At 33.4% G+C, this 13,433-nt stretch overlaps 2 protein-coding genes across 2 annotated transcripts in view; both read right to left on the bottom strand.

The window, feature by feature from the left end:
• Nucleotides 1–444: 444 nt before the first annotated feature.
• Nucleotides 445–5,592, bottom strand: LOC148626102 (uncharacterized). The gene is made up of 3 exons (XM_088569770.1): nt 5,503–5,592; nt 2,558–2,651; nt 445–1,361 (listed from the first exon to the last, which is right to left on the bottom strand). The coding sequence occupies exons 1-3, from the start codon at nt 5,503–5,505 to the stop codon at nt 664–666; spliced, it is 795 nt and encodes a 264-aa protein (XP_088425896.1). The 5' UTR covers nt 5,506–5,592; the 3' UTR covers nt 445–663.
• A 4,988-nt stretch (nt 5,593–10,580) lies between these two features.
• The window catches only part of LOC148626101 (uncharacterized), an 84,526-nt gene continuing 81,673 nt past the window's right edge, over nt 10,581–13,433 (bottom strand). Inside the window, exons 92-93 of the mRNA XM_088571083.1 lie at nt 12,422–12,646; nt 10,581–10,931 (exon numbers count right to left, since the gene is read on the bottom strand). Of these exons, the coding sequence (XP_088427209.1) occupies nt 10,651–10,931; nt 12,422–12,646 (506 nt within the window). The 3' untranslated portion in view covers nt 10,581–10,650. The remainder of the gene's footprint in view (nt 10,932–12,421; nt 12,647–13,433) is intronic.

Genomic DNA, 13,433 nt, shown 5'->3' with positions numbered 1-13,433 from the left:
AAAAACAAAAACAAAAAACAAAAACAAAACAAAATAAAAAAAAACACTTTAAACACATGTGTATGATATTTAAGAGGTACATTTTGATCTCGTGTGAAGCTAGACCTATGAAGCTTTGACGGTAAACACGGCACCGATCAGCAGCATAATGTGGAGTAGTAATATTTAATTATGTAAATCATATGCGAATGTTAAGTACTGAAATTACGAGTGCAAGAAGTCGCTAACAATATTAACGACTTATAAATAAAATAAAAAAAGATATTATACTAATGTAACTAGTTTAATATGAAAATAAAATCTGTGAAAGTTTTTGAACTATGGTCGACCTACACTTGAATATTGTCGGAAATCAAAAGTCTTTGTTGAATTATTGCGCTTTTTGTGTTATTACAACATAAGTGTTACAAATTTAGTCATATTGTGCATCACTTATTATATAAATTCAGAACATGACGTCCAATTAAGTAACTGTTGGTTTTAGGTGTATGCATACTCCCAATTGGTGGAACGATTCCATCATTTTAATTTCTTGTTATACAATTTTGCGTCTGTTACAAATATCAAAATTATATAAGTCAAATGCATGTAATTTTCTCAACGTCAATTCAGTATTCATTTTGACATATGAAGTTGTTCATGTTCATTTGTTTTTTTTTTCGCTTAAATCTGGACAACTTTTCGAGGTGTTTTCGGCGTATGGTAAATGACGCCACTTGATAAAGCAGGACATTTAGGGGTCTGATAATGGCTAACCGGTGTTTGATAATGGTTTCTCGACGAATTGCCTCGTCGTGCATTGAACACGGTTGGCACTTGATATTCGTTATTTTTAAGGTCCTTTGGCAGGACACATGTTGGCATTGTGTTGGTATTGGCTAAGTCTGTGTGTTCGTCTATTTCAGCTATTGGTAGCGTTTTTGAACGATAAACCATAGGTGCCAGTTTATTTCCAACATCATCGATTATGTCTGAAACGACACCATTCTCGTTCTGTTGATTATCTTGGATAGGCATGGTGGATAACACACTCGTATCATTGATATGGTCTGTTCGACAGCCGTAAGGTATAGTTCTGTCGAAATGTGTCGCTTCATATGATTCTTGTCGGAAGTATGACACGTGTCTTGATTTTCTAGGGGTAATCATTTGAGATTTACGTCCGTCCAAAACATCAGAGACTCTAAAATTGAAATCGTTGTTACTCATTAATCTAACTGGCCCCTTTCGCCTTCTCCCGAGGAGTTTGTTCAGTTTATAACATAGTACTACAAACACAGCCGTCAGCACAACAAATACTATCAGCCCAAGTGATCCGACTATCAATAGAAATTTCGGATTTCCAAAGTCCTTTTCTGAACCTAAAAAAAAATCATTGCATTCAGTCAATTGTGTAGCATTTTAGAAAACATAAGGCTAATCGTCTAACATATTCATGTTATTTTTTACCAGATAGAGGTCATGATACGTATGCCGAATCTCCAAATTAAACTACCATCTATGAATCTTTTTGTTTTCAGATGTCAAAATTTTAATACAAAAATAATGGTAGATGCTATGATATTAATAAATCAACAAAATAAATATTTACGCCGGGTATCCAAACACAAAGAACCGGAGCAACAAGACGATCGCGGCACTATAGAGTCTATGTACATGTATATCTAAACACACATTTACATTCAATTTGTCCAGGGGAGATATTCTTTTGCTCAGTTTTGCCTTTTTGCACCACAACTTATTTGCGCCAGTATATCATTTGCGCAAACCGTTCTTTCTAAAACGTGAACTCATTTGCGCCAATAAATATTGTATTCGATTTCGTTTTCTCGGCGACTTATTTCACCGCTCAAATATTTGTTCATTTTCACAATAGAAAAGGTTATGTCTGCTCCTGACTAAAACGGTGTTGTATTTCTGCATACCATACACGTTTCAAACATTCATGGTACATAATATTATGCAAAATACATTGTACCTGTACACTCAGGTAAACTGGAGCAAATGAGTTCCCACTTCAAACAATTAGTAAAAAGGTTCTTGGTGCAAATAATACCTCTAGGAATATGAACACATAATTGGCGCAAAATTTTTAATGGAGGCTTCCCATGTCCAGATAAACATTATCTGTAAAGTGCCACGTTCATTACGTGACATCTCAAACAGCTTTGTGTTCATTGTGTTATCAGGCTCGTTGTGTTAGGATACATGGCATGTTATCTACAGATTCTTCATCAGTAATGAGTGATTTAAATTATTTCCTCACCCAACATGCAAGCTTTAGCGAGCATAATATAATCTTAATTTTACCAGAGAGTGGAGAAATAGTCTAAATCAAGAACAGGCTGAAGGAGAAATGGTTTCTCCTTTGAAATCTAGACAACTCGGAAATGTAAAATGGCGGGAAAATTCTCGCAGAAATTTAATCATCGCCCGCGGTGATTAAAACGTCACGTACATATTTAATCACCTTAGAATGTAAGAAAATAGCTTCTGTAGTGACAGTGAGAGCTCCAAAAATTCGAAATTTTACTAAAATATTAACAATTACATGTACCTGTACTGTTTCCTGTGACGTTTGGAAGATGTGTGCTTATGAAAGCCGTTTGATCACTTGCATCCGTCAAAAACTCTGGTGTACTCTTCCAATGCTTAAATAGTAGTGAAAAAAATACACGATTTTATGAACAACGTGTATCAAATGTCCCTTCTAACTTGGCAACTTTGTATTGATGATAAAAATGCCTACTTATTCTTTATTTACCTAGTATTTTCGTTCAACTATAAGATACTATTACAGTAGTTAATTTCATATCGGTGAAAAATAAGATTTTCTAATTTGGATAAAAGGGCCATGTGTCATTCTTAATACCACGAAGAAAAACGAACCAGAAAGCCGGTCATTATCATAACATTTCACGATAATGATCATCTGGGGATTTAGAGTTACGCCCCGTCAATAAAACGCAGTTGCGATTCTGACGTGCATGAGACAAAGTCACACTTCTTTAAATTTAATTATATGTACAACAAAAGAAACCGAGGACATGGTTCCTCAATGAAATAAACATAATAGTTGTTGATAAACTGGTCAATATCGTGATATTTTGACTGCACGTTATATAATTATAGTAGTTTATACTCTAACTGATAAAGGAGGAGTTAACATGTCATGGGAGATATGAACAATATAGATACTTCCCCTGCTCTAAAAATTACAAGTTTACTTTTTAAATATATTTACATTAAGTGACGCAAAGTATCAAACGTTTTTAGCAAACCAGAGATTATATTTCCTGTCATCAGAACACATACATTTCATGTAACGGACGGAAGAATAAATCTTAACTCGTAAATGTCATACATGACGTATTTACTATAATTTGCAAAATTAATCAAACAGTCATTGACATACATTGAGAATAATATATGGGTGACAAAACTTCGCCTTGTATTAAACCAATTTCAGTAAGTAAGATATTCAGAGTTAAATTCATCAACACTCACATATACCCTGACACTAGAAAAAAATATAATAATTTACCTTTGATACTAAATATAAGTAACATGTACCATGAATAGATGGTTTTATATAACCAACAAAACAGCAATGTAAACGTTTTTTATTCGTCAAAAATGGAATATTAAGGGTGTGAGTACAGTTTCAAATTCTTGGTGTGAAGCCCGATGATCAGAACCACGTGATCATTACAGATTCAGTACGGACATAAATGCTAACTGAACTGATTCCACGGGTAATTACTCAGATCGCTAATATTGCCTTTTTCAAAAATAGGCAAAAATATAGTTTGAGGAAAGCTTCGAACGTAGGATTCCATTTAAAAAGGAATAATAGGCACAAACAAACCATTGTTTCCAGTAGAATATTCACTGAGAATTCCGTCAGGCATATGCCTTAAATTGTTACGGCGTGTTTTAAATTTACAATGGACATTTTTTGTCAATTCTCTGTCGAGTTCTTCGAAGTTTAACCACCTTAGTACTGCAATTTTGGAAAACGAGAGATACAATACTGGTAAATTTGATACGTAATATATTTACCATATATGGGAAACAGAACTCCAAGGCACATGAAATAAATGTAATAATCTAAAAAAACACTTTTTGGTAACTTTTGAGGCATGAAGGACCAACTGTTAATTATCAACATGTTTAGTGTCATAGATGAACTCGTAAAGGCAAGTCTTGTTTCCTTGATAATACTACACATAACAGCAGAAGACAGGAAGTTAACAACTTTTCTTGCAAATTCTGCATTTGTTTGAGGGGGGGGGGGAGGTTTGATAAAGTTTTTATATATGTGTCATCGTTAGTATTTTTCACCACACTAGGAAAATTTAGTGTCATTTTCATAGCAAACTTCAGAGGATAAATTAATTTAATAATTGATTGTTTCATTTTTGATGTTAGCGTTGACCGTAGCACATTTTTAAAGACACGCTGATGAAACATCGAAAATGGAACGTTCAATTTCTATAATTACTTTTCATGTGTTTCTCTTATTTTATTTCTTTTTTTTTATCTTAGATATACACAGAAAATAAGGAATACACAGTGAAAAAAAATTGTCCACTTAATTGTGGGCATAGTCTATATAAACAGCTCAAACGTGTTTCATTGACACACAGCTACTCACATTTACATTAGTATTCATTTTGATTAAGATCGATGGTTAAAGAAGCTTGACTCATTTTAAGAGGAATCTTGGAAAATTAGGCGACAAAAGACCGCATTTTTGCTGATTTTTTTCAGCAGGCTCAGTTGATACTCTAGTGAGGTATTCTAAATGCTACGCTCAACCGCTTTTTAAAAGGGAAAAAGTTGAGTCTGCACCGAAAAGGTCATTTTTGGATTCTTGAATGAGATGTATTATTGTTTAGGCTGAGCCTAGTAGGAACGGAGCTATTATTATTCAAATAATAATCTGACTTTATAAATAATACTACACATTGTAGTTGTATTACTGATGTCTCGACCACCGGCAATATACGGGACTTCCGTTTACACACTCTGTGCGTCTGCGTAAAAAATTCAAACGATCAATTCCTAAATCCATACGTCATTTACGGAATACATCACTTCCGACGCTTCTGGTAGCATAAGTTTATATTTTTATTTAGTGAACTAGTGTAGACAAATGTGCAAAAAGTCTTGAGTCGATCGAATTTTCGGAAAAGCATTAAAGGAAGTGGTTTTTGATGTATAAGGAAAAGTTAGGCCGCATATATATCATAGAAAATTCATGATTACGTACACGTAGCTAGGTTGGTTTTCACACTCGTTGCATGGTTTCATGAAATGATAAAAAAAATCAACGAAACGTAATAGTTTTATGCATGAGGTGCAGCCGTGTCTTTTTTGTTGTTGTTTTTGAAATCAATTTGAAATTTACGAAACTACTTTGCGTAAAAGTCCGAATTAAGATAATACTACTCTCAAAATATTACTTATAGACTAATAGAAATGCTTATTGGTACTTACCATTTTGTCATGTTATGTTTCATAAACAATATGTCATTTAGAAACAGGAAATATAGACGGAAAAAAAGGCACAAAGTATCATTTCACCGGATACTATTGATTGTGATTTAAAGGAAGATCAATCACTTCGAAAATGGTTTTTTAAATTTGGTCGCGCAAATTCTATAGATGAATTCTCGGAACTTAAAATGTAGGGCATATGCATTATACCTATGATGACTTTGCCATTTGTTAGAGTTTAGTACTCATTTTCTTTGACATTTTTAACATGTACATGCATAATTTGGGCCAATATTTGTAAGAATAAGGTAATGGTATGGTTAAAGATAGCAAATCTAGCATTTTGAACGTGTCATTCATTATATGTATGGTATGAACCAATTCTTTATTGTTCACCTGTAGTGACTGTATGAACTACTTGTATATTTTTCGTCTGGTGAATTTTTAACAGGTGTGAACCATTGGACAGGTATATTTTTTCTGGTGTGTTTATTTACCTGTATGAATAATTTTAATATATATTGTCGGACTGTACTGTTTTTACATGTGGCATATTTTCTGACTGATTCGTTTTTTACATTTAAGAACCACAGATACAGATGTGTTTTTGACCTGTTTCAACCACATATTTTGACCAAGTCGTGCCTTTTTGACTGGTATAAGTCACTGGTGTACTTTCGGATTGGCGTGTTTTTTTTTTACCTAAATGAATCATTAGTACATGTTCATTGACCGACTTGTGTGTTTTTTGACCGATGAATCGATTTGTGCCGAATTTATATACATCGTTTTTATTTTTAGTAAATTTATACAGCAGACATTGTTTTGATCAAGTTTAATATTCTTACATTTCTCCCACAACAGTGACCCGATAGTGACTCTACGATAAACGGGTAGTTCAAGTAGGAAGAGCCTAAGTGTTATACTAATTCATCGAAAAACAAGCTGTGATTTTATTAAATAGTCTAATTATCCATCAAATTGAGAGTTTTGTACGTATTATCCACACATAAGTACTTAATCTACAAATATTTCCTTATGCAACATTGTCAAAGTTCACGAACTTATGTGTTAGCTACGTGTGCTTTGTCTGCTTTTAATTTTTAGAAAGCTTCCGTAACTGAAATATCGAGATTGTCAATATTTGCATAAGGCACAGATCATTTTCTTCTCGAGATGGGGGAAGTTGGGGGTGGGGGTTGGGGGTGGGGTGGGGCTTGGGGCTTGGATTTTATTTTGAGTCAGGAAATGTTTTTCGGTACATTGTTAAGTAATGGGGGAAATATTGAATCATTTGTTTCTTAAAATTTGTTTTTCTCAACTTTGAAATTATTTCTTTCTCAAAATAATCCCAGCCTCCCCTCATTATAAAATGGTCTGTGAATAAGGCATGCATGTCCATTTAGCTTAGTACTGAGTGTGGCAGATGTGCATAAGCTTGGTGCAGGAAGTTATTTATACAATACGTTTTTAACTGTCTCTTACTTTCCAATTCATGAATTCTACAGAGAGTGAAGTAACTACGAAACATAATAAATTACTTCTTTTCTACCGACCGCATAGGCGTTTCGACCTTGTACTGGATACCAAAACTTCAAAAAAAAAAGAAAAAAAATGCCGCTCAAATCACGTTTTATTTCAGATTCCAGCTAATGCTCTACTTACGGGACGCCGAATGGGACTTCATTGTCGTACAAAACTATGTTAGACTGACTTGTTTATGATCACTTCATTTTGTAATGACGAAACTCATTTTTGTTAGACAAAATTCAATTTTGCGTCACAAAAGTCAATTCTGTGGCACAAAATTCAATTTTGTGTAATAAAAATCAATTTTGTGTCACAAAAATCAATTTTGTGAGACAAAATTACACTTTGTGTCACAAAAGTAAATTTTGTATGCAAATTAATTTACAGAATCCCTTGGATATGCAAATGAATTCTCTCTTATTACGATTTTTGTAAGAAGACCTCTCATTGGATATAGTAATCGTCGGTCTCGCAGGTTTCGGATTACTTCAAGCAAGGGACTATCATATGGTTGATGCGCTATTCTGCAAAAGTAATACTTAATTATATATTACTGATTTTTGCAAAATAGCTAATCACCCATATGTTCTTGCTCGAAGTAATCGGAAACCTGCGTCTACGAGACCCGCGTGTACTATATCCATTGGGAAACCATCTAGAAAATCGTGATGAGAGTTTTCATTTGCATATCGAAAGGATTCCGTAAACTAATTTGCATACAAAATTGACTTTTGTGAACACAAAAACATTTCTAAATTATTAACCTCTACTTTTACCACTATTAAAAAAAAAAACTGTTGTAATTTATTGCAATAATTGTTATGAAAATAGTGGTACATATGGAGTGTCAAAACTTCATTTGAGGTATTAGATCGACTTCATAACTTTCTGAATTCATATGATTCTTTTTTATACCCTGGACACAAAGCCACAACATAAAATAATTAAATGAAAGTTGTCACATTTAAATAAACGGTCCTTTGATAAATCTGGCTCTTAATTCATTTCTTGTTATAACTACAATGTACTTCTGGATTTAAGGTGGGATCAAGTATTGTATAGTAACATTTATTGGACATATTTAGATATGACCAATTCTTTGAATTTTTGAATTGACAAAAAAGAACTTTTGAAAGTAGACCAAGTCAAAAAATAATAGTGTTCGTCCATCTTTTCTTGATTAGGATATGGTAACACCTGAAAATGGCAGCCTTCATACCAAAATATTTGACAGAAGAGATTATCTTGATTTTCCTATTGTTAATTTTTCATTTATTAATGGTGAAATCCCTTAGACACCCTCCTGATTTATTTACATTTCACAACTGCTCCGTTTTGCTCGTATTTGTGAGAAAATGCTATATTTTATGAACGCAACTGAATCCTCACAGGAAAGCTTTTCCAGCAGGATTTTAGTTACCAAAACTTTGATATTCGACCCCTTATTGCATCTATACGTAAAAAGAAGGTCATTTTTGAGTATTGAAGTACATCGAACCTTGCCTATTTAGTTTTTAATCCAGGTCTCGATTTCACAATCGGTCCTTAGTGTAAAGTAATGACGTCATAAACTAAAATAGCATTGTGACGTCATGATTTACGTTATGAGTTTTAGGTTTTGAAATATTCTTCTTTATATATCTTTGAAATATCCATCAGCACCATGAAAACTGATTTATTCAACGGGTCATATATTTCCTTTCCTCGTTTGTCTAACCCGGACTTGACTTTTTATGAGCAACTCGGCGGGTGTTTTTAGAAAAGCAGAGGACGCTTACCCTACCGGTGCACCTGGTCCACGCTCCCAGGTTTTAGTGGAGTCCGAGTTGCTCATTTACTTTTGTTACTTTGTATGTATGATTTTAGTTACTTAATGTTCTTTGTTGCGCATGTCTGTTTTCCATGTCTGGTCTTTGTCCCTGGATTACATTCCTTTGATTACCGCTATAACCTTGGTTCCCTTGATTACTCCTTCTAGAGTGGGTGCAATGTAGATATCTTTTATGGTAAAATTAGCTAGAAATTAAAGTTTCAACCTAAAACCGCAGAAATCTACCCCTGACAACCCATGCTTTCCAAAATTTTAGAGGGGGAGGGGGCACACGCCCGCCACGCCCCCGCATAATCCGCCCCTAGGTCACAGTGCTTTTTTTATTCGGATCGTGAACTACGGGAGCAATGATTATAATATACAATGTATCGAACATAGTTTTCTTTGGAATAGAATTTCTGTTAAAAACGCCTTATTATGTTTTAAACGCTTGCTCTTTATGTTACGGTGTTGCTAATTATAAAAGATACGAAATCATGTTAATTTCATCGGTGGTCGTGTTGTTTGCTTAGATTATGTCTCCTTTGGTAACATGCCTTCTTTGAGAGTGTATTTGTAAAATTACACATGGCAACTTTGACAAGACAATTATGCACGAAAACATTGTACATCAATCTCATGTAAACATCTAATTAACTTGGATTCATTTTATTCTGCTTCAAACGGAAGCTTGAGAGGCTTTAGTGAAATTGAATATGATACACACATATCACTGATTTCATGAGTTATGTCCCTTAACCTAGGTCTACCTTCTTAAATGACATTACAAAGTAAGATAATTGATTAAAGGCGCGTCCTGTATTAGTTAAGAATGTTCACTGGTGTATTGAAGAAGAACAAGGATTTTAAAGGGTTGTGAACAATGCTAGAACAATGCTATTGTTCTTTCATGCTTGAACAATATAAGGCAAAAAAGTGAAATGAAATAATAAAGAAAACAAAAAGAAAAAGGAAATAAATGGGTTAGTGTTCTTGTTTTTAAGAAATAAGCATTTGAAATTTTGGCGGGAAAATATTTCTCTAGATTTTCCATTGGTTTTATCTTCGTAGGTTTTATCTATTAAAACCACAGAAAAAAAAATTAAAAAAAGGATTTCACTGAAATTTCTAAAATAACATTTTAAGGTGATTTTAATGAAATTATGGGTCACTTGGCAAAAATATTAATACTATGAAATGGATAAACCAGAATTGTCGGAAAATCTGACGAAACCAGCGAACATCCTTTATATTAATGAAAGACTATACATACATGTACCATTCTAATTAGATTTATTTACAAACCATTCCATCAGTTGTAATTAATTTTCGGCTGTTTTGTGCATAATTCGACTATTTTATATTTTCTGTAACATTTAAAAGTTGTATTTTCTCTTATTGATTTGGATGTTTTTGAAATGTTAAAGCGTTGTTTTCTAAAACTTTCGTTGTTCTTTTTATTAATTTCTAAAATTCTTGCTTCATCCCGATGAGTAGCAAGCCTTTTTTTTAGTAGAATAGAAGTTGGAGAATGTGTTCATGACAGACCTCACTTAAAAAACGAAAATAATAAGAAACTGCAAGTAAATCAATATTCTGAAATTTAATGAAAAACGAACCAAAACATGGACTGAAGACAAGCCACAACTTTCCTTTCGTGACCTTTTTTGGGCAATATGACTCTTTCGCTTTATGTACATATAAATCGAATAATAGGCAGAGAAAACTGACAGAAAAGTATAATATATCAACGCTAAACTAGCTTTATTAACTAGAATTAATAGAAATACATATTTCCGTCCGTTCCTTTAAGGAACATTATTTTTGTCTTTACATTCACATACTTTTTCCTCAATTTCAAGGGAGTCACTTGAAAACGTGAATGTTGCACAATCTGCGAACGTACCACCGTTTGTTAGCGTCATCTCATGCGTTGCTGTTTTGATGAAAGCAGATGGGCCATTAGCACTTTTCGTGATCTGAATGGAATACGAACATTTCGACTGTTGCTTTGATGTGTAGAAACAAAGCCCTGATAGCTTTATTTTAGCTTTACAATCCTTTACGTTTTCCGAGATTGAACATTGTGCTGCAAAAGAAGAGAAACGTGTTAACGTCATCGACTTCAGGGTTAAGTTACTTAAGTGTAAGTGTTTGTAAGAATCAGGGAAAATGGCAAGGAAAAAATCCGAAACATGCATGTCAAAAACCCACCGATCTGACAATGTTATATCACTCAAGGATACCTTCTATATTTGAAAATAACACTATCTAATCTCTGCATTACTGGCTTTGCTCTGAAAATTTTCAATAAAATCTTTAAAAAATGAGGTTTTTGACAGAGTCATCTGCCCTTGAAATGTTCATTTTCAGTGCATTTCAATGAAACTGTTACTCAATGGTCCAGCATGATATTGAAAACCTTGTCTGTTTTTCTTGATGCTGATGGTGCAAATAGTCAAATAGCACTATCAAAATTAGAGGTTTTTTTTTCATACCATGTTTCACCTACCGCCTGATTCTTACATGGATTAACCGTTAATTTTTCTCAAACTGACTGACATTTTGCGTCTAATATGGCACCGACCATTTTCATGGAATGGGAAACTATAGAATCATTATATTTGTTTATTTTTTTCGATGAATGAGTCAATGGATGAGTAAAAATGTTTTCCCCAATATTTGGAACATTTATTTTTCATTTTTTTTCATAAGATCCTAATAGACCCCTCCCCTTGCTAATAAAATAGTCGATGTCTAAGCTCGGAGACAGGCAAGTCACTTCTACTACTTGTACCATACTGGATATCATTACATGTAAGTATCACTCCAGCTAAGAATCATGCAAAATGTGATTCATGGTTGGAAAGCCAAAAAATATTTTTATTTTTAGTATTTTGTTTTAAAAGTCATAGTTCACAGAAATTAACGTATGGCTTTTCATATAACCAATGCTCTTATGAGATCAAAATTATATAGAATGTACGGTAGATTTCAAAGTTAAGAGAATAAATCTGAAAATGATACTGAAATACAATAGGAACTGTTGGATTTTCAATGTGGATTATATCCTAAGAGCAGACAGATTAGAATGAAAAATTTTACATTTCATCATAAAAATGTGTAGCCCTTTTTTGGGTGTATCACATATTACAAAATTTGCATGATATTATTCTTGAGTAATTGGGTACGGGTCTGTCTAAAATCAGGCACAAACAAAACTATATTTGTTAAGTATGTTTCTTTCTAAATTCAGGCAGGGGGTGATTCATCTTATCTCAACATAATAAATGAAACACATTTTTTTCCTTAGATCTGCTGTATTGACTGGTTAAAGTATAAACATTCTGGCGGAAAATAGCGGAATTAAACCTAACTTAAATTGTTAATGTCACCAGGTAACAACTTTTAGTTGCATTCTTCTTGTCAAATACACTCTCTATGAGTCCTATTGAAGGATTTTCAATCAAAAGATTTTTTATGGATTTAGATATGCCTGAATCACTCAACGTAAGCCTCTGCCTGCTTTTAAGGCAGAGCCGTTCGTAAAGTTTGGCTTAGAAACTACATCATACTTACAACACATAGGAATCTCACAGACCTCCCAACGTTTGTTTGGATCATCAGTATAACACCAAGGATGTGGTTCACCATCAGGATTTCTACAGTAATTATGTTCTGTCTTCAATTTACCAAATGGGTGTTTATGTGGATATTGCCTCTCCCAGTGTTGACATGTCCGTCCTGACACGGTTACACTGATTCTTCCGCGATACTCTCTTCCCTTAACAGTTTTTGTACATTCTGAAATGCAGTTAAACCTGTCAAAACCGTGTTCGATTCGCCCGTGTTGAATATAAATTTAAACTGATACAAAGGGACTTGCAAAAACTGGCTGGTTTAGACAGGTTTCACTTTTTATAAAAATGTTATGGTAAATGATTTTGTAGGTAAAAGGGTTTCGTACTGAAGTTTTATGATAAAAAGTAACCAAAGTAAATTTGGTGGAATTTTCTAATGTATCTTACTTGCTGTGTGTTTATACAGCATTGCGTTATGAATGAGTCATCTGTTGTATTTTCTCCATTTCTTTACACAATTACATTTAAAAATATTGAGAAGTCATTTTATCACTGATATTCATGAAGTTTTATGAAAAAAAGAAAGACAAACACCTCAATTTAAATTGTATATTTGGTTTTGACTTTTTATTCAATCTAAAAAAAGTTTTTATAAGAACGATCGAAAAATGTAATGTAAACAATTATTTTCTATATATAGACATTGTGATATTGTTGTTTCCCCATTTTCTTCTTATTTAAACCCCTATTACCCCATTTAATAATAAGGCACCCTTTCATCTCCAATTTGAATGGGAGCAAAAGAGTAATCGAGGGAACCAAGGTTATAGCGGTAATCAAAAGAATGTAATCCAGGGACAAAAACCAGACATGGAAAACAGACATACACAACAAAGAACATAAAGTAACTAAAATCATACATACAAAGTAACAAAAGTAAATGAGCAACTCGGACTCCACTAAAAACTGGGAGCATGGACCAGGTGCACCGGTAGAGTAAGCAAAATTTT

Source organism: Perna viridis, chromosome 2, assembly GCF_037379345.1.
Source record: "Perna viridis isolate PV_CMFRI_1.1 ecotype Kerala chromosome 2, ASM3737934v1, whole genome shotgun sequence".
NCBI lineage: Eukaryota > Metazoa > Mollusca > Bivalvia > Mytilida > Mytilidae > Perna > Perna viridis.
This window is presented reverse-complemented; position numbering and strand designations above follow the sequence as displayed.